This window comes from Macrotis lagotis, chromosome 1 (assembly GCF_037893015.1).
Source record: "Macrotis lagotis isolate mMagLag1 chromosome 1, bilby.v1.9.chrom.fasta, whole genome shotgun sequence".
In the NCBI taxonomy this organism is placed as follows: domain Eukaryota; kingdom Metazoa; phylum Chordata; class Mammalia; order Peramelemorphia; family Peramelidae; genus Macrotis; species Macrotis lagotis.
Genome location: NC_133658.1, coordinates 434,961,476 through 434,983,397, shown reverse-complemented (window position 1 = coordinate 434,983,397; position 21,922 = coordinate 434,961,476). Strand labels below are relative to the sequence as shown.

The 21,922-nt window shown below is 38.7% G+C and overlaps 1 protein-coding gene across 1 annotated transcript in view; it reads left to right on the top strand.

Annotated features, from left to right (window-relative positions):
* Positions 1–21,922, top strand: part of AHNAK2 (AHNAK nucleoprotein 2) — a 123,013-nt gene that overhangs the window by 70,869 nt on the left and 30,222 nt on the right. The window contains 5 exon segments of the mRNA XM_074213242.1: positions 8,406–8,464; positions 8,940–9,035; positions 12,460–12,561; positions 17,032–17,173; positions 19,595–19,779. Coding sequence (XP_074069343.1) covers positions 8,406–8,464; positions 8,940–9,035; positions 12,460–12,561; positions 17,032–17,173; positions 19,595–19,779 — 584 coding nt within the window.

Here is a 21,922-nt window from a genome sequence, read left to right as displayed (position 1 = left end):
AACACTCATTGTTTGATGTATTGGACCTTCGATTAAGCTTTCTTTCAAATATCTTTCTAAAATTTTGAGCTAAAGGAGACCTTAGGAAAGGACTTTTGAAGTCATAGAGTCAAACATCTTCATTTTGCATATAGGACAACTGAAGCTGGAGAAAAGAAAGGACTTGCCCCAAGTTAGAAAGCAAGGTGTTGAGAGGGCCAAGATTAGAACCAAGGTGACCCAGTCCTGGATTCTTCTCATTGTATGGTGTTCTTATCTCAAGTAATAGAATTTATTAACTAGAGCAGATCTGATAGATCAAATAAAATAAAATAAAGCTTTTTTTTAATTGTCCTTTCCATATTCCTTCTTTTTTTGGAGATCATACATATATGTAACTCTGCAGCAGTAGTAGGGCAGAATGGCAATGTGGATGATAACCCAGGCTTCTTGGCTTGCTATGGTGGGAGCAGCTTCACGAATCCTAGAGTGACCCTTCCTGGTCTATGTACTTGGAAGCAGGGAACTGGACAATATAAAATTTCAGATTCTGGAATTCTGCTCCTTAATAATAGGAGGTAAAGGGATGGGGAGATATATAAGGACCAGTTCCAAAGCGATGAGACTGATTCCACAAGCCTCAACAAGAAAAGTGAAGTAACCTAGAGTTACATCCAATACCACAGACTCTTTGCAGAGAGAAGTATATTTCATGTTAAATAAGTCTGTAAGATGTTGGGAGATAAAATAGACCATTAGTTGTAGAAGGGAAAGAGAACTTGATCCTGAGTTTATGTTTGAAAAAACCCACCTAAACACCGAAAGAGCCAGAGTAAGGAGGGAAGAAAAGGAACTTATTAGTTATGTTTCTTAGAGATTATATAGAAAGTATGGTCAAAGAATTGATTTCAAATTCCTCATATAAAATGGGATTTTATTTTTGCACCAAACCTGTATTTCATTACTATAAGGAGCTTCCCTGGGTGGAAAAGAAGGGGGGGGTGTGGAATTCCTTCTATCCATTTGAATAGGTACCTGCTTTGTGGTTTAAAATTATAGCCAATTTCCTGGGGCTCTTTGAGCATCAGTGGCTTGTGTAGAGTCTATACAGCCAGTATGAGTCAGAGATAACTCTGACTCTGAGACTGATTTCCTAGACCCTGTGCCTCAACATCTCTCTAAAATGGGAATAGTATATAATAATATAATCTTTGTATTATCTACATCTAAGGGCTGTTGTGAGGAATGTGCTTTGTAAACCTTAAGGTGCTATAGACATGAAGATTCTTATTAGTACAGCATAACATTAAAGGAAATTAAGATGAGTCCAGGAATGCAAGATATTGGAGAAGATATACTGTGTGTACAAAAAAACCATTTCATCACCTTAAATAACAGTATATTACCTTTATTGTTGTTGTTTTGTTGATGGCTTTCAAGGCAACATGAGTTGTATGGGGCAGATGGAATGCCAGGGGTCCTCCCCAGTTAGAAAGTTGCAGGAGCAAGTAGGAAAGTTCATTGAAAGTGATATGAGTCAAACATTCTTTCCATGTTTTCACCTCTATCCCTCTATTCACATGCCTTCACCTAAGGGAAATTCTTCTCAAAAAATCACTCTAATGCCATCTCCTCCAGGTAGCCTTCCCTTCCCCCCACCTCTGTGAGAAATTATTTTCCCCTCATCTGAATAGTATCTGTGTGCTATATAGAGAACAGGGTCTATACTTATGTCCCATATCCTTTTTTGCCTTTTATTACAGTTAATTGTAGTGAAGTTTTACCTCTTTCTACTTGTCTGTGAGTTCTTTGAATCCAAGGATCCAGTCAAATATAACACAGTGGTCCCACCTATAATGCCCAGAAAATGTTTGTTGAATGACAGAATAATAGAAAATGTGAGAGATTCTGTGGTGCTAATGATGTTTGGGAAAAGATTACAGGCCAGGAATAGGGACTACAACAGAAAGGGTTTGAGGGCATACCTCCACACCATCTTAGGTCCTGTCTTTTCTTGGTTGTTTGATAGAGAGAAGAGCAATCTTGCCACTCATAAATTTGCCTTCAAAAATACAAATTAATTTGTGTGATTCTGGAGTCCCCTTGGAAAGATAGGACATAGAAGTTAAGAGGTAGATGGAGAAGGAAGTTAGTAAAGATCATAAACTTTTACTAAGGTTCTTGACTCCTGGGTGAAGAAGATATTCTCCATCAATGCAAAATGTCATTGTCCTGCCAAAGCAAATTCTGAAGAGTGTCCTGCCAAGGCAAATTTGTGCTGAATTTAGGGAAGAGAAAGGAACCCCAGGGAGGTATCATCTGCCCAGCAAATGCCACACAGGCCTACAGAAAGAGCCTCCCTGCCTGGAACATACCTCTCCCTAATGACCCACTCACACTCCTTGCTGGTCACATGGCTCCTGTCTTTAGTCCCTGGAGGTTCTATTTCCTATGTAGTTGAGGATATCAGTGGCATTTTGTGGCACTGCTGACTGACTCCCCATATGAGTTGAAGTTAAGTCAATGAACATCAAAGCTAGAAGGGACTTTGCCTATTCCAATACCAAACAAAGAGACTTGCTCAGAACCATAAAAGGACCTGAGACAGTGTAGAACCAGGTTCAAATCTTTATTCTGTTGTTTACTGACTGAGTGATACCAGGGAAATCACTAAATCCCTCTGAGCCTCACATTCATTATCCAAAGTGAAGGTGGTACTCTTTGTGCTATTTACCTGAGAGTTGCCATGAGGAAAGCATTTTATAAATCCCACATTGCCAAAGGGAAAGCTCTCAGTATTGGTGCTATTTCTGGCTCTACCATTTCCACTCTCTGGGCATTTGTCCTTGCCTCTTGTCTTGGGCTTCATTTGTTTTCTGAGAGATTTTCTTTCCTCAGTGCATGCCCTATCCTTTCTTGATAATGTCCTTTCCTCATTGAGGGCCCCCTCAGAATGCCCTGGCCTCAGTTACTAAAATGTTTTCCTCAGACAGTGGTTGAGTGTGTGAGGAGGAGCCAAGATGAGGGCAAACTTAACCCAAAGAGGATGAACACAGGTCTTGGATCTACAGCTGGAAGGGACCTCAACCAGATAGCCCAACCCCTTCATTAGACAGATGAAGAAACCAAAGCCCAGAGAAATTGTAACTTCCTCCATCTCAAACAACTACTAGGTGACAGAATGAGGATTCAAATTCAATTTCTCTGACTCCAGATTTGTGATTCCTTCCATTGCACTGACACTAATGGTAGGATTTCATAAATCATTGTGGAGGTCTTTGGGGCAAAGGAAACTTCCTATTACAGATAGCAACCTATTCACTGCTGCAGGAAATGCAAAAATCTGATCCCCTGGAATCCTCTTTAGATTCCAGAAACCTGAAAGGAGACAAGGTTCATTCATTAGAAGAAATAACTCTTTGCACAGAAATGAATTTTGTCTGGATCTCCTAGTATAACCACAAATGTCAATTAAAAGTTTATATGATTGATCCTAAAAGATAATAGAAAGCCATTGAAATCTATTGAAAAGGGTAAAGTGTGACATAGTGATGTAGTCAGAATCTGTACTTTTTTTTTTAGTTTTTCAAGGCAAATGGGGTTAAGTGGCTTGCCCAAGGCCACACAGCTAGATAATTATTAAGTGTTTGAGTCCTGATTTGAACTCAGGTACTCCTGACTCCAGGGCCTGTGCTTTATCCACTGTAACACCTAGCCGCCCCTAGAATCTGTACTTTAAAAGCAATGACAATTCCCATTTCCCTTGTGCCTTAAGATTTACCAGATGTGGGACAGCTAGATAGAGCACCAACCCTGGAGTCAGGAGCACCAACCCCTGAGTTTAAATCTGACCTCAGCACTTAATAATTACTTAGCTGTGTGACCTTGGGCAAGTCACTTAACACCCCCCCCTCCATTGTTTTGTAAAAACAAATTAAAAAAAAGATTTTCCAGGTGATTTCCTCAAAGTAACCCTGTAAGTTAAAGTATGTAAGTGCTTATAACCCCACTTCATAGGTGAAGAAACTGAAGCTCAGTGTAAGGAAGTGACTTTTTTGAAATCACATACTCTGGTAAGGCTTAGAAAAGAACCTGGGTGTTTTGATTCATTTTAAGATACTACTCCCTTTTCAGGCTAGTATTCAATGGATTGAATGTGGAACAATAGCTATACCCCCCCCCCCCCCGAGAATATTTTTCCAGTCAGAGAAGGGACACACCCCAAACTTATCTTGCCCCAAATCTTTCTCAGGAAATGTTTGTCTAAATTTCTGCTGAAAATTTTTTTCCCTTAAAGATGTAAAGTCAAAAAATATTCTCAACCCTGGTGAGAATTCTGATAAGAGTTATGAAGACCCATACCATAAAAGAGGGACAGTTCCCATTGACCTACCTCAGTGCCTGAAATTCTACCATTAGAGAGTCATCCCTTTGGGATTAATTGAGGATGGATTGGTAGAGGGAAAGAATCAAGGCAAGGAGGCAATAAAGGCTATTACAATAGATCAAGAATGAGGTAAGGAGAGCTTACAACAAGATGGTAACCATGAGTGGAGTGAAAGTACATACATGTAAAGGTAGGTATAATAAAACTTGGCAGCAAATTAGATGTGTGTCATGAGTCTGAGAGCAATTGAGGCTGGCATCAAGGTTGCAAGCCTGGTTGACTAGAAGGATGGTACTTCCCTTGAGAGTAAAGTACAGTTTAGAAGAGGGAAGGATTTATGAAGAAAGTTAATGAGTTCTTATTCAAGGTATTGAGTTTGAGAATGAGATGATTCTAGACTGTAGCTCAGGAGAGAAAGGTTAGGGCTGAATATTTAGATCTAGGAATCAATTAGATAATAATTAGATCCATGGAAGTTGATGAGGTCACCAAATGAGATCATAGAAGAAAAGACTTAGGACAAAGTCTTTGGTGGAGGAAGTTGGGGGGTGGAGAACATACCTAAGATCACAAAATTGAGGAAGAAACATACAGTAAAAGACTAGACTCTAGGAGCAGTCACTGAGCAGTGATTTAGGAGAATCACTAAAGTGAGAGATACAGATTTGGAATCAGGAGACTTGGAATCAAATTCAGGTTCTGACGCTTGCCACTAATGTGGCAAGGTTTTTTAAGAGGGTTAAATGATTTGTCCAAAGTCACAGAACTATCATCAATTGATCTTAAGTACCATCACTAGGGGCCTCAGATTTCCAACCTGTAAAATAATAGCTTAAATGATCTCTTAAGGTCTAACTCTAAATTTGGTTAATTCAACAAGTATTTATTAGTCAATCAGTCAACTAGCATTTATGTGCAAAGAACTACTCTCAGGACAGGGAATATAGAGAAAAGTAAAAACATAGTCCCTGCCCTCAAGGGGCTTACAATCTAGTAGAGGATCCAAAATTGAAACAGCTATGTTCAAACAAGTTACGTGTTTACATAAATTAGAGATAATCAGCAGAGGGGAAGGCATTGAAATTAAGGAACACTGAGAAAGGCTTCTTGCAGAAGATGAGATTTTAGCTGGTTCAAAGCCAGGCATTGTACTAAGCTCTGAAGATCCAAAGATAAAAAAGAAACAGTTTCTGTTCTCAAGGAATTAAGTGACTGACACAAAGCAGCCCTTTAGCAAATAATTCATGCACTATTTATATGAGTAAAAAAAAATGTAGTTATACAAATACAAAGTGATAAAAAATAATATTAAGAGAGTGAGGCTAGTTATAATTGGAGGGAACAGGGAAGAGATCATGGAGGAGGTAGCACCTGTGCTGTGTTTTGAAGGCAATGGGGAATTCCACAAAGTGGAGGTAAGGAGGGAGTGTGTCCCATACATGGGAAACTGCCTGTGCTTGGAGATGAAAGATGGAATTTTAGGACTGGGGTTTGATGGGATCTGCTCTGCAAAATTAATAATAATAAATAATAATAGAAGTTAGTGTTTATATAATGCCTACTATGTGCAAGGCAAAAAAGTGCTAATTGCTTTTGAAATATTTTAACCTCCTAGGAATACTGGGAGCTAGTTATTATGATTATTCCTATTTTACACTGGGGAGAAGAAATTGAGAGGGGAAAATAAACATTTATTGACTACAAATTATTCCAGGGCAGCCAGGTGGCACAGTGAATAGAGCATCAGTACTGGAGTCAGGAGGACCTGAGTTCAAATCCAGCCTCAAACACTTAACACTTACTACTAGCTGTGTGACCACTGGCAAATCATTTAGCCCTGATTGCCTCACATCCAGGGCCATCTGTTGTCCTAATACATATCTGGTCACTGGACTCAGATGGCTCTGGAGGAGAAAATGAGGTTGGTGACTTAATATTAATGCCCCTTCACTCAAGTCCAGTTCATGTGCTTGTCATCTCCCTGATGTCATGGTCTTCTTTGAGAACAACAGACACACATCATCATCAACATTATGTCATTCAATAAATATTTATTAAGTGCCTACAATGTGCCAAGTACTGAGCTAAAAATTTTAAAAATATTTGCCTCATTTGATCCTCATGACAATTCTGTGATGATGGAAACTAAGAGAGAGGTTAAGTGACTAGTCCAGGAGCACACCACTCATAAATGTTTTAGGCCAAATTTGAATTTGTCTGCCTTTGTGCTAAGAAGGGGACTTAGTAGTGCATAAGACTAGCATAAGTCTTAAAAGTCTTCCCAAGGACCCATCTATCATGAAGGGATTTTAAAGACACCATCCTAGTAAAGCCAACAATTTAAATAAAGCTAGTAAATAATGGCCATTCACAACAGTACCCCAAATGGACTACTAATGAATATTTGTGCCTTCTATGCCCTTTGTGGGAGATTGCCTAAGTTTGACTTCAGTGGGTGGTACCTCTCTCCATAATGCTTAGCCTCCTGTGTAAATATTTTCACCATGGAACATATTCTCTCATGAGCAAAGGGAGGGAACATGGGTATCATTTTCAGATGTCCTAATAGTTGTAACATAAATCTTTGCCTTGTAACAACAGAGTGAAATGTTTTCTGAAGAAGCTTTTCCTTTGAAAGCTATCTATCCTATTAAATTCTACTAACTTAGCAAAGCTGGAGGCTGCCTGTCTTGATCAGTAGAGGGAACTCTTGGAGGGTAGTCTGAATGATCCTTGGGGTCCTCTCAGGTGAGGCACTTGGGGGCTGTGGGATTTAGGGAGTATGCTGGTTCCCAATAGAACAGAATTTTCTCCTCCCATATGAGCCTGAGAACAAGGCAGTTATGGAACTGATTCCATACTACCAGTTTGTTATTTTTATTTCTTTTCAGTTTTTTTTGCAAGGCAATAGGGTTAAGTGGCTTGCCCAAGGCCACATAGCTAGGTAATTATTAAGTGTCTGAGGCTGGAGTTGAATTCAGGTACTCCTAACTCCTCCAGTGCTCTATCCACTGAGCCACCTAGCCACCCCCATCCTGACAGTTTCAATAGGATGACTGAAACTTAAGAACAGAAGAAAGGATTTGAGAAAAGTTTCTTGAATCTTTATTGTTGTTCATCTTTCATTCTCGAATGGTATCAGGAGGGTAATGACTTGCAAGTGATTTGGATTTAAGTGAGGCAGGACCCTACTTTCTTCTCCAGAATCATTTGAGTCCAGTGGCAAGACACAGGTCAGGACAAGTGGCAATATACTGGGACATCTTGGCCTTTTAAAATTAAAGTCTTTCCCAGGTCTCAGTTTATCTGAGGCAATATTCATTCAGTAGAGAAAGGCTAGATATTGTTATTCATCCTTCATTGGATGACTTAAAGGGGGCTGGATTTAGAGGTAACTAGATGATACAGCCAAAGTGTTAATGTAAGTGCTAAAGTGAGGAAGACCTGAATTGGAATCTTGACTGAGATACTTATTAGCTTTGTGATCTTGGGCAAGTCATTTACTCTTGCTTCGCCTCAGTTACATCATCTGTAAAAATGGAGTTAATAATAACTTCTACCTTACAGATCTAAAGTGAACATAATAATAGCATCTACTTTATAGGGTTGTTGTGAGGATCAAATGAAATAATGTGTATGTATAAATAAACATTACACAAACATTAGTTATTATTATTTCCTCGTCCTACCCTTCTTGCCTTACCTGCACATAATCTTGGGGATCAGACTGGCAACTCTTTGAAAATAGGATTCAAGTGTGCTGGGGCTCCTAAGCTCATGACAACTATAATAACACCCATCCACAACCATCACAACAACTATTTTGGTTTGCAAATAACTTATTTATATACTACATTAGGATTTAAAAGTTTGCAAATCACTTTGCCTGTACCATCTCATTTGATCACCCTTAATAAATGCTGAATGGTGAATGAATGACCATGTGAATGAACATGTTGTCCTGGCTCCTAGCCCAAGACTGGGTACTCCCTGGGTGACTGATCAGCTCATTATCATCAATTGCCTTCTCTGGTTGCAGTTTCTGGCAGGCAGCTGAGGCCAGATGATCCTGATGCTGAAACAGAAGAAGACAACTCTGTAAGTAAAGTTTGACTATCATTGTATTCCCTAGAAATCCACTGATGCCCCTGGATCCCCTGATGTTGTCCCCCCCCTCCCACCCTCCCAACTCCTCACTACCCCCCACTCTCACTGAGAGAAGAAGGGCCAGGAACTCCATACTATCTCTGATTTGAAATGTGATGGAAGGTGGGGTGGGGAGGGGGGAAGCAGGCAGTCTGAGGGAATGGGGTAGTGGGGAAGAGAAAGAAATCTGAATTGGATATTGGGGGACCTGGGCTCTAATCCTAGCCCACTTACTAGCTTTCTTTGGGACCCTGGGTAAATCACTTTTCTTCCTAGTTCACAATGTTCACAAATCTGTGGTGTGGGTATCACTTCATATTTTAACATGCTTTAGAAAGAAACCCTTTGTAATTCTTCTTTAGGAAGAATTCTGCATAGGGGGAGGGGCCCCCCAGGCCAGTACCCCTTTTTTTTCCTCTTCTTGCAGGTGAATGAAGTACCTATTGATGAAATTATCCGTCCTAGGCCTCAGGGCTCCTCACCAGTCTATGAGTATTCTATTGATGAAGAGCACTTTAAGGGGGTAAGCCTTGCCTACAATCAATTCAATGTAATAAGATTTATTAAACACCTACTATGTGCTAGGCTCTAGCATTATGAAGACAATAATGAAACCATCTCAACAATCATATTATATTCTACTGGGAATGCAATCCATAGACAATTTGTCTTACTTCCAAGGAGTAATGCTCCACTTCCCTTCAGCCCAACTAAAGTGATGCTTTTTGTCAGTCATCCATATAAAATAAAGCTATGACAGTTAATAAGGATTTCTGACTAAATGAAAGGTAACCTTTGGGGGCTGGTAGTGCAGTGAAAAGAACACTGGCCTGGAGTCAGGAGGTCCTGAGTTGAAATTAGATCCCAGACACTTAATAAGTACTAACTGTGTGACTTTGGGCAAGTCACTTATCCCTGATTATAATGGGGGGGAAGACACCCTTTAATCAATTCCCATGGCAGAAAATCATATTCAGAGATGCAGCAGAATGCAGGGGAAAGAGATGTGATCTAGGAGTTAGGAAAGTTAGGTTCAGTTATCTATGAAATCATAGGACCTCTAGTCCATCTCCATTCCCCATCCCTGAAAAAAAATGCCTTCTACTCTTCATTCTCATATAATCCTGTTTCTGTTACTGACTTAACTGTGCAAACTTGGCAAGCCCTTGTTTAATCTGAGCCTTGGGTTCCTCATTTGTAAGAAGAAAGTGTTGTAATAGGCGCTCACTAAAGTATCTTCCACCTCTATGTTCTAAGGGTCATTCTGATGGCCAGCCACCAAGGGTGGAGGGCCATGTCACTGCTTGAGAGTCTCAGTGCCAAAGCTGAGGTTAACTCTGGACTGTGTCAAACCTTCATCTCAGGCTCAAGTCTCAGGGGAACCAAATAACTTTGATCTATGTCTTAAGAAATTTAAAGTGGTTGGAATTCTCCATAAACACAATCAAGACATATATACGTATATATGTATATATATATATGAAGATAGATGGGGAGAGGCAGCTAGGTGGCACAGTGGATAGAGCACCGGCCCTGGAGTCAGGAGTACCTGAGTTCAAATTCGACTTCAGACACTTAATAATGACCTAGCTGTGCGGCCTGTTTGCCTTGCAAAAACCTAAAATAAATAGATGGGGGGAGAGGTAGAGGAATGGGAAGAGGAAGATGGAGAAGAATTAACCAGGCAGTTATCCTGGTCTTCCTAACAGCCTGAAACTGCACCCAGGTTGTTGCTCTCACAAAATGGTTTTCCATTATGGAAGGGAGTGGATAGTTTGATGTGTGAACCCATCTTCTCCCTCTAAAAACCACAATTCTCTGAGTCAGGAGGAGGCCTCTATCCAAGGGTAATAGGAAGATCCAGTTTTTGCTCTGGTGGGGACTCTCTCACTCATGTAGACATGGCCTACATAAGGACATTGATAAGATAGAGTAGACAGAGGAGAGTAACCAAAATTGGAGTGGAGGGGAACTATAATAATGATGATGTTGATAGCTATCATTTTATGCTAGGCACTTTACGATTGTTACCTTATTTGAGCCTCTCAACAACCTTGAGATTCTTATTTTACAGATGAGGAGACTGAGTTAAACAGAGGTTGTGATTTGCTCAGTGAAATAACTAGTAAGTATTTAGGTCTAAACTTGAACTCAGGTCATCCTCACATTATACACAATGTCACTATGGGTGAAGATTCCTAAACAGAGTCAAATAAGTGTGCCTGTCTTTCCCTGTCCTAATAATCTCAGGCTCCATGTTGGGAGATCAAAATATCCCAGTGACTGAGGGAGAAGGAGAGAATGGTAGGTGTCCTTTGTTCTGCTATTGCTATTTGGCTCTTGAAGACACCAGCTGGAACTGAAGGGAATTCATTTGATTTTGATTCTTCCTGGTCTTTTGCCTTTCCTTTTTCTTGGTGACCACTAGACTAATGAAGCAGTCCCTTAGCATCATGGGCAGTGAAAGTCTATATGATGTTTTTGGGGGACCTTTATTGTAAGACTGTGGGATGTATTGTGATTATAGAAAATACTTCATGTACTCCAAATAAGACTGTCCCAACTAACACCATGTGACAACATTGTTAATAGTTTATGATTAAATGTGACTGTGAAATTTTGAAACTCTTATTTTGATTCTGCTCAGCTGATTCCCCCATTGTTCTTTTGGCAATAACTATCCCAAATAAACATTGTTTCCTCTTAACATCTTGATTCTAAATACTTAATAGAATGAAGAAAACAGATATAATAATAACATATATTATAGTATAGTGTATATATGCTATATATATAGATATACATATATATAAAATACATATACATATATGTAAAATACATATACATATATGTAAAACATAACAACAAAGGGAAACAAAACTCAGGACACTTGCATTAGTTAATATTGTTACCATGTTATCCAAGTCAAGGAATTCAAAGCATATAACTTTCCTTTCTGTTAACAATAAGTAACAACAGCAAAGGAAGAAAATGAAAATATTGTCAGTTACATTAATCCCCTTTATTTTATTCTGCCATTACCCAGTTATTGTACATACATATTTCAGATTTTCAATATTGCAAATAAAAAAATTATTGAGAGTTTTCATAGGTGAACCCTATCCAACCTTTTAATCATAGGATCATATATTTAGAGGCCATTGAGTCTAATCCTCTCATTTTAGAGAGAAGAAAACTGAAGTCTAGAGTGGTAAAGTGATTTGTCTAGGATCACACCTCTAGTAAGTATTTAGGCTAAGATTCAGCCCAGGTCTTCCTTACCTGAAGTCCAATACTTTATCCACTACAACTATTTGCCCTCTAATGCTCTCTTAATGTCCCAGGAAATCTGAGGGAGTTCTGATTAAACTGAATAATGGAATACTCTTATGCTGTAATAGATAATGTAAGGGATGATTTCAGAGAAGTCTGGGAAGACTTATATGAATGGATGCAGAGTAAAATGAACAAGGCCACGAGAACAAGTTCTATGACAGCAATATTGTAGAGATAAGCTACTTTGAAAGAACTGGGAACTTTGATCAGTGTAATCCTCAAACACAATTTCAGAGGACTAATGATGATACTTTGGTGGATGGCTTTGTAGGATACATACATATACAATACACATATATATACACATACATACACACACATATATATATGTACATACACATATGTATATTTGTTTGGATCTGGTCACTGAACACATTTGTTTTTCTTGACTATACATGTTTGTAACAAGGGTTTTGTTTTCTTTCATTCTCAATTGGGGGGGTGAAAAGGCAGCTGAATGAAAAAGTATCAACTATAAAAACTCATATCACTCAAATTTAAAAGACTATGGAAATTCTGGCTAGAGGTCAAGTCCTGCTCTCTGCTCTAAAATCTTTCCTTATTCTTTGTTTGAGATCAATGGGTAACTTGAATTATTTCTCCTTTTGTAGGAAGATAACCAAACTGGGAGATTTTCCTCAGGAAGACGGAAGTCCCGTTGGAAACGTGATTCAGGGGAATCCCGAAGCTTTTCTGGAAGGAGTCAATCTGAGGTTTGCACCACAGAAAAACTAGGGAACTGGATGATTGGTGTAAATAGAAACACTAGATCCCACAAACTTAGCAGAGAAAGCTTTCTGCAAACACCATTCCTGTCCAAATAACTTCAGTGAATTCTAATTTCTTCATAGGTTCTTAGGACCATGAGACCATAGGATTTGCAATATAGTAAAGAGAGATTTTATCTTCAATTTGATAATACCCTGTAAGTCAAATCAAGATGTACTTTGATGTAGTTGTTGTTGAGTTGTTTCAGTTTTGTCTGACTCCTTATGACCCCATTTGGAGTTTTCTTGGCAAAGATATTGGAGTTGTTTGTCATTTTCTGTTCTGGATCATTTTACAGATGAGGAAACTAAGGCAAACAGGGTTAAAGTGATTTGCCTGGAGTCACACAGCTAGTAAGTGTCTGAGGCCAGGTTGAATTCAAGAAGATGTATCTTTCTGACTCCAGGCCTGAAACTCTATACATGAGCCTCCTAACTCCCCCACATGTACCTTGATACCCATCTATAAAAATGGGATCAGGTGAGAATGATGGGAAACCTGTTGGAGAAAAAATGGGTAAAGAAATAAGAATAAGAAAAGCTACATCTGGTAGGTTAAATGGGAGCCTCATGTCTACATATCAGTTTCTTTGCAAAAAGACTTCTTAGGCACTGGCCATGGCAAACACCAGATAATTCCATGACAAACTTGATCATGTTTAAGTAGTTAAAAAATAACTTGTTACTGATTTATGAGACATTTGGCAGCACAGTGGATAGTGCTCTGGATATGAAGTTAGGAAGACTTGAATTCAAATCTAACCTCAGACACTTACCACCTGTATTCCCCAGGCAAATCACTTGAGTTGAGTTTACTGTAAAATGAGAATAATAATAGCACCTACTTCCCAGAGTTGTTGTAAAAATCAGATGAAATAATAATTTTAAAGAACATAGTGCCTGGCACAAAATAAGTATATATAAATGTTAGTTGGTTTTTTTAAATCCACTTGTTAGGACAAAGATCAAAACTAGTACAAAGCTAGATAAAAAAATACAAATAAAAAATGAATATGACATGTAGGTGAAAGAACTCTACTCTGATCTATTTAATCATGACATATAAAAGGGAAATGAACAGAGATATAGACTACAATAATTTCATGTTTGTCCAGTGTAAGTCAATTGCCATAACAAGGAAACCAAAGAAACCAAAGAAACTAAAAACTACCTCAGTCAACAAACACTTGACTTGTTTGTCAAACAAAGATAGGGGAGGCAAGAACAACTCTAATTTAGAATATGAACTTATTTATATAGTCTTATGGTGACAGCTGATAGAAGACTGCAAACTAGGGCTATTCAGCCTTTTAGCTCTTTTGGCCTGCATAGTCCAACAAAAACCCATCAAGGGCCTCATGCAAAATTTGTTATCCCTTCATGAATATAGACCACACCACCAACAAGCAAAACAACAAAGATATGCAAGGGGAACAGCATGAATGGGCCTCAAGGGCCTTATCATATATGTAAACATATGAGCATGAAATGGAGAAAAATAATAGAAAAGAAAATCAGTTTTAAAAAATTGGACAAAGTAATTTTAAGCAATCTTTAAGGATAAAACTAGGAAAAGGATATAAATAGAAGAAAATAGAAAAGATCTGAAAAAATTATAATAATTTTTTTTTAACCATTGGATTCTAACATCAAAGTCTCAGATGTCCTTAGAAAGAAGGCAGAGATGGTGCTAAAGAGATTAAAGTCAGAAAAAGTAGTCATTTTGGTTTATTTTGTCTTTAGAGGAGATCTGTATTGGAGGCAACACATTTGTGAGAGTATTGAGGTATCTATTTAAAAGATATTTGAAAATTGGAGGGGTAGCTAGATGGCACAGTGGATAGAGCACTAGCCTTGGCAAACCAGCCTCAGACATTTACTAGCTGTGTGACCTTGGGCAAGTCCCTTAAACCTGATTGCCTTGAATTCAGGTCCTTATTATATCTGGCCACTGGACCCAGATGGCTCTGGAGGAGAAAATGGGGCTGGTGATTTAACACAGCACCCCTTCACTTAAATCCAGTTCCTATGCATATCATGGCATCATTTCCCTGATGTCATGGTCTTCAAGAGTGAAGGACAAACATTGTTATTATTATTATTATTACTATTATTATAATAAAATAAGGAAGATATCAAAGATTAAAAAAATCTCAGACCTTATTAATATTGAAAAAAAGCATCAAAGAAAAAGTCAACATCTAATGACATATATACCTAATTTCTCATCTATATAAAATTTTTGTGAGAATAATTTATGCTCATATTAAGGGCACACTTGATGAGCGAATTAGCAGGTAGTGGGCAGACTTTCACAAACAATGTTCTACAGTAAGCTCCATTTGTGCCATTATACTTAAAAAATGCAGAAAATACAAGATATTGTTACTTATTGTTTGTTGCTAATTTAAAAAAGCACTTGATTTGGTAGAGCAAAACAGTGGTTTAAAGACTCATTTCCAACAAAGTTTGTTTCAATATAGCAAAATTTTTTGAGATTTCTTGAAAAATTTAACAACTGAGACAACCTTCTATATTAATAGCAGATGATGTGTTTGCCTCTGTGATAGAGGAAAAAGTGAAAAGTCTAAATCAAAAAGATTTCTTATGGATGGTGAAGTCCACCACATGTTCCTGTTATATGCTAATTTTGTTGTACTGATTATATCAAGTCTTGAAACATTGCAAAAGTAATCACATATATAAACTAATGTAGTTAGAGGGACCTCAACATGTCTATGTATGTTGTTGTTCAATAATTTTTTCAGCATCCAACTCCTCTTTACCCCATTTGGGGTTTTATTGGCAAAGATTCTAGAGTAGTTTGTCATTTTCTTTTCCAGCTCATTTTATAGATGAGGAAACTGAGGCAAATAGAGTAAAGTGATTTGCCCAGGGTCACACAAGCTAGTAAACTAATAAGGTTAGATTTGAACTCAGGAAGATAAGTCTTTCTGATTCCAGACTTGGTACTCTATCTATTGTACCACCTAGCAGCATGTACATGTTCATATACATATATATCTCTGTATGTATAAACAGATACATATATATTCTATGTTCCTCTACATGCATATCATCAATATGTATAGATGGCCACCATACATACATATAAATATGATTGTGTGTTTATGAATATATACACATGGACATATTATGTTTATATATATATATTTATATATACACACACATATACACATACCCTTTGGTTAGAAAGCACCAATATATGATATGACTACAGAACTAAAAAAGGAAGAAGAATGGTCATGTCACATTCTCTTTATGTGTTCTGAGCCAGATTAAAATTTTGGGAAATGTTTAGACAAGAATAAGGGTTGTAGGGAACCTCTAAATTGATGAGCTTACAGACCCTTTGAGTATCCAAGTTTAAGTTGAGTAAGCTGCAGAGGAGAGTAGATACATGGGGAGAAGGGGCTTTGAGGTCATAAAGACCAGAAATTTTGCCTCTAACACTAGTTATATTGCCAGGAGGGGCAACCTCTCTATATACCAGACAAATCTAAGACTTTTTAATGGTCCCTGCTGAAATGAGTTCTTTGCATTTAGAAATAACATGCCTCCACATTCCTCCCTACCTCCCAGAGGTACTACTGCTATTACTGGGGATAGAAAGATGAGAAACTATATAGTTTCTGCCTAGAAGCATGGGATTAAAGAAGAGTTTATAAGCACTTTAAAAAGTAGCCTTTTATTCAAAACTGAAAGGGATTAAAAAAATAAAAAAAACTGGAAGGGATTGTTTTATTTTCAATCTAGTGTTTCTTGCAATGCAACTAAAAGTTTGAAATCTATAAATCATTATGATGTTTCCATCAGAATATTCTTTGAAGTTTAATGCTGTTTGCAGCTGTCAACCTAGCTTTATAGAAAAACAGAATCTCTGATTTGGAATGGATTGCAGATGACTTTGGTCAAATGGGAATAAGAATAATCCAATCCCCCCATACCCCACTCTCCCACCCCTGTATGCAATCTCTACTTGAAGACTTCCAAGCAGAAAGAATTCATAACCCAAAATAGAATGAGCTGCTTCTTAAGGCAGTGAGCTTCCTTATGTTAGTGTCTTCAAGCAAGTGGAGGCTGGAGAATCACTTTGAGGATATTGCAGAAGGGATTCCTGCTCAGGTACTGGTTGAACAAGATGACGTTTTAACTCAGATTCTGAGATTCAGGGAAAACAATCTGACAGAACCCTGAAAAAATACAGGATTATTTTGGATTTCTAACAGCTCGTGTACGCTCATGAAAGGATGGGTTCAAATTCAAAACAGCCTAGCCTGAACAGGTGACATTGTGGCTCCCCTCAGTTTAATTTGGTCTCTGTCAATGCCACATGTTAACTTGAGTTAGGCAGTCCTTTTTCAGACTTTGTCTGCTTATGCCTTTACTGTGTAGGAACCTATGGAGGTCACTCTGCAGACAGATGTGGAGGCTGGAGCCAGTGGTTACAGTGTCACTGGTGGTGGGAAGGAAGGGATCTTTGTCAAGCAAGTCCTGAAGGACTCCTCTGCAGCCAAGCTGTTCAGCATGAAAGAAGGTACCATCTTGTCCTATAGCCTAGGGAAAAGTGGGGGTGGGGGTGGGGGTGGAGGGGAGAAAAATGATATTACAAGTTTCCATCTTCAGCCCTGACCTTTGTCCTTAGCTTTAGACTTACATCTCTACCTGCCTTCTGGTCATTTCCAACTAAATATCATTGCATCTTTCTATTTCCCTTGATCCACATCCTTAGTCAAACTCATTACAAAGGCAGTATATAGTATAGTGAAAATTTGAACATTGAATTTGGATGTTAGAGGATTTGGATTGGATCCCAATGCTGACAAGATCTGTGTGACTTTGAGTAGGTCACTTCTCCCAGGACCCCAGTTTTCTCATATATTTTCTCTATGAAAGATAGCTCTGAGTCTTAAGACTTGCTTTCCTTAGATCCAAACCCCACTCTAGAACCTATGGGAAAAGGAGAAGGCATGTGGCTCTTTTAGAGGTATTTTGCATATAGTAGTTACTTAATAAAGCCCCTTAATAAGCCCCTTAATAAGCCCCAGGACTTCCACCTCTCACTACTTTCCAGTCCTTTGATCTTTGAAGTCCAACCTGAAATCTGAGCTCCATGAGCTTCCTGATCTTTGAGCCTGCTTTGCCTTCCCCAGTGTCAGGTCAGGTTGATGCCACCATTTCTAGATGCCTCTATCTGGTATCTGCTGCTTGTCTCCCTTGTTACACATGGTTCCACATTCCAGGGGAAACATTTCATTTTATTGTTTTTTTTCACAAGGGGAAAACAATATGCTGACTGAGAAATAATACCCTAGAAAAAAGTATATATAAATTACCTAGTCTTATCTAACCTTCATGGTATTTAGTTACTTTCTAAGTTATTTTATGAAACTCAAAGTCTCCAGACTCATTTATTGAATCATAGATTGAATATGGGACTCATACCCAAGATAAGACAGACCTCTCTCCTGAAAAAACAGCCTGACCATAGGCTCTATACAGCCAGGTGGCAAAGTGGACAGAGCACTGCTTTGGAGTCAGGAGGATGAAAATTCAAACCCAGTCTCAGACACTTGACACCAACTAGTTGTGTGACTCTGGGCAAGTCACTTAACTGTGTTTGCCCCACATCCAGGGCCATCTCCAATCCTCCTATTTCATATCTGGCCACTGGACCTAGATGGCTCTAGAGGAGAAAGTGAGGCTGGGTGACTGAGCACACCACTCCTGCACTCAAATTCAATTCATGTGCTTGTCATGGCATCACCACCCTGATGTCATAGTCTTCTTTGAGAATGAAGGACAAACATCACCTGGACATTCAGGATTTATCTCTATGGTCCATTCTACAATTTCAGGCTCCCTCTCAGTCAATCAGGAAGCTTCCCATTGGCATGTAAATTTAGAGATATTCTATTTATATTACTGAGTGATAATTTAGCAAACCATATTTTCTCTGTCTACAAGAGTATAGAGTAAAAAAGTATTTTTACATATAATTTGTTTTTCCCCTCCTCATCTAAAATGTAAACTATAATACTTGTTGAATACATACATACATACATACATACATACATACATACACATTCACACAAACCTTGATTATAACCACCATACTCAGAAGCATTACACCATACCCTGAGGTTGTAGAAAGTTTCTGACTGCCCTAAATTGAAGTCTGTAGAGATCTGAGTTTGAATTCTAACTCTAACACTTGATAGATGTTTGTCACATTAATCCCCTGAGCCCTGATTTCATCTGTGAAATGAGGATAATAATCTTTGTAGTCTGTACATCTCAGGTTGGCTGTGAGGAAAGAATGAGGGCTGAATTTGGACTTAGAGAACCTGGATTCAAACCTGAGTTCTGCCACTTAATTACCAAATGGTTTCAGTCAAGTCACTTTCTATTTCCTCATCTAGAAATAGAATTGAACTAGGTATTATCTAAAGTCTGTTCAGGCTATAATGGTTTGAGCCTGTGAAGTGCTTTGGAAACTTTAAAGCATTATAGATATGAGAAGTACTATTATTTTTTTTCATGGTGCATTAGAAAGGGTCCTGAACTCAAAGTCCTTGGACTAGGGTTCAATAGGTGACTCTGCCTCTTACAAGCTGTGTGATCACTTAACTTCTCAGTCTGTTTCTTGATCTGTAATATGAAGCAATTGGACTTGAGGAAATCCCTAAGATCCTTTCCAGTTCTAAATTTCTCATGCTATGAGACAACAGATCTAAAGATGTTCACCTCTTGTGACCTGGGGATAAGAACACTTCAAGTATCAAATGAGATATTATTTGTAAAGTGTCTACCTGCCTGTTCTCTTCCCCCTTTCTCTTAGATTTTTTCATCTATAAAATGGAAATAATCTGTGATATATCTGCCCTCTTCCCCACCTTAGAGATAGGCTAAGAGGAAAGTTGAAGTCTCAGAGTTCTGATGTATTTTTTTTCTACAGGTGACCAACTACTGAGTGCAACCATCTATTTTGACAATATTAAATATGAAGATGCCCTCAAGATCCTACAATATTCTGAACCATATAAAGTGCAGTTCAGTCTCAAACGAAAACTGCCATCTAAAGATGACACAGAAAAAGTCCATCATCCAGTCACATGTGATATTAGAGAAGCAAATCAACAGGTAAAATCATATATGTTTCTTGCACTATGGTACTAGAAGTGCCAGCCTACACAAAAATATCTGATATGGATACCAAAAGATGATTCATTGGATTGGAAGATGGAAGAGAGACCACTGGAGGTCGTCTAATGACTCACAGAGCTATAACTAGCAATAACTAGCTATAACTAGCAAGCAGTGGGTCCTTAGTGTTCTTTTTTTTTTTTTTTGGCAAGGTAAAGGGGTTAAGTGGCTTGCCCAAGGCCACACAGCTAGGTAATTATTAAGTGTCTGAGGCCGGATTTGAACTCAGGTACTCCTGACTCCAGGGCCAGTGCTCTATCCACTGCGCAACCTAGCCACCCCTCCTTAGGTGTTCTTAAAATTGATGGGGGGGCGGGTAAATGATATTGGGAGCAGTTAAGTGGTGCAGTGGATAGAGAACTGGGCTTGAAATAAGAAAGACTCACCTTGCTGAATTCAAATCTGGCCTTATACACTTATTAACTTGGGCAAGTTACTCAACCCTGTTTGCCTCAATTCCTCATCTAGAAAATGAGCTGGAGAAGGAAATGGCAAAGCCACTCCACTTTGCCGAGAAAACTCTAAAGTGGGTTACAAAGAGTTGGATACAACTAAAATAACAGCAGGTGGTGTTGGTCCCTGGGGATGGAAACACTGGCTGAAATACAGCTATTATGTGTGAGGCAGTTGCATGGAATCAACCATCAAGGGATGGGAGTGGAAGGAAGCAGAACTAAAAGACCAAATCAGGAAGAACTCATATCTGAGATGCTGCTGAATGGGAGAAAAAGGAAGGGCTCACAACATCTGATAACTTCCTATTTAAACTAATTACTCCTACATTCTATGATCTAGTCTCATGTATTTCTCCCCTTCTGAAGTCCTATAGGAGCTATCAGAACTTCTTAAATTCAGTAACCTGAGTCAAAGGCTCAGTCATCCTGCCCTAGTTGTGGCTTCAAATTGTCTTTTGCCTGAACAAACCTGATCAGGAAAAAGTTAGTTTTAATTTTGTTCAGTTTAACAAGAATTTACTAAGGATCACTGACCTTATCCCAAAACTGTGTCCCATCCTTGAACATTATTAGTTTCTTTCTTTAATTAGTTGAATTAGATCCTAAATGATTCTAATACCTTTAAAAGAACAGTTTATAGGGGTGGCTAGGTGGCACAATGGAAAGAGCACTGGCCCTGGAATCAGGAGTACCTGAGTTCAAATCCGGCCTCAGACACTTAATAATTACCTAGCTGTGTGGCCTTGGGCAAGTCACTTGTGGGGTACCACTGCCTTGGAAAAAAAACCTAAAAAAATTGAAGATGGTAGAGAACAGTTTACATTCAAATTGAGTGTGTGAAATCTACCCCAAAGCCAAATAGCAACTACTGAGAGAGTGTGTGTGTGGGTGGGGGAGGGGGGAGGGGAGGGGGGCCGAAGATTCTGAATGAGAAGACCAGCCTACATTTACTAGCCAAATGAATTCAAACAAGTAATTTCTCCTCAATTTTCCTTGAACAAGTAGATGGGGGGGGGGGGAATAGATGACAAGGAAGTCCCCTTTCAGCTTTAAATCTGTGATCTTAGGATCTAGAAATCTCCCAGCTTGAAATTCTCCAATGCCCTGATGCCTGAGAGTTCCTTTTTCCTCCTCTGGGAAGAGTTAGGGATGGAGTCTATACCTGTGATTTCACTGGTACTGAGAATTCCTAAATCAGAAAATTCTATTTGCCAATGCAGGTTTCTCTGAAACTTATAGTCTTGGAGAGCTTCCTAGAGGTTATGAGAGGTTATGTAATAATAATTTTTTTTTAATTTAATATTTATTCTCATTTTGTACAATTAATGTTATTTTTACATTAGTAAAATATTCTTGTTTAAGAGTAAACAAGATACCCCCTCCCCCCATAAGTATAGACTTGCTTCAGCGATAAAGTAAAGGGGAGAGAAAAAAATTAAAATTAAAAAAAAAGTAATAATTGTAGGTATGGCCAGGTGGCGCAATGAATGGAGCACCAGCCCTGGAACCACGAGCACCTGAGCCCACATCCGGCCCTGTACACCCAACAATCACCCAGCTGTGTGACATGCCAGCCACCCGATCCCCACTGCCCTGCAGAAACAAACAGACAAAAAAGAACAAAA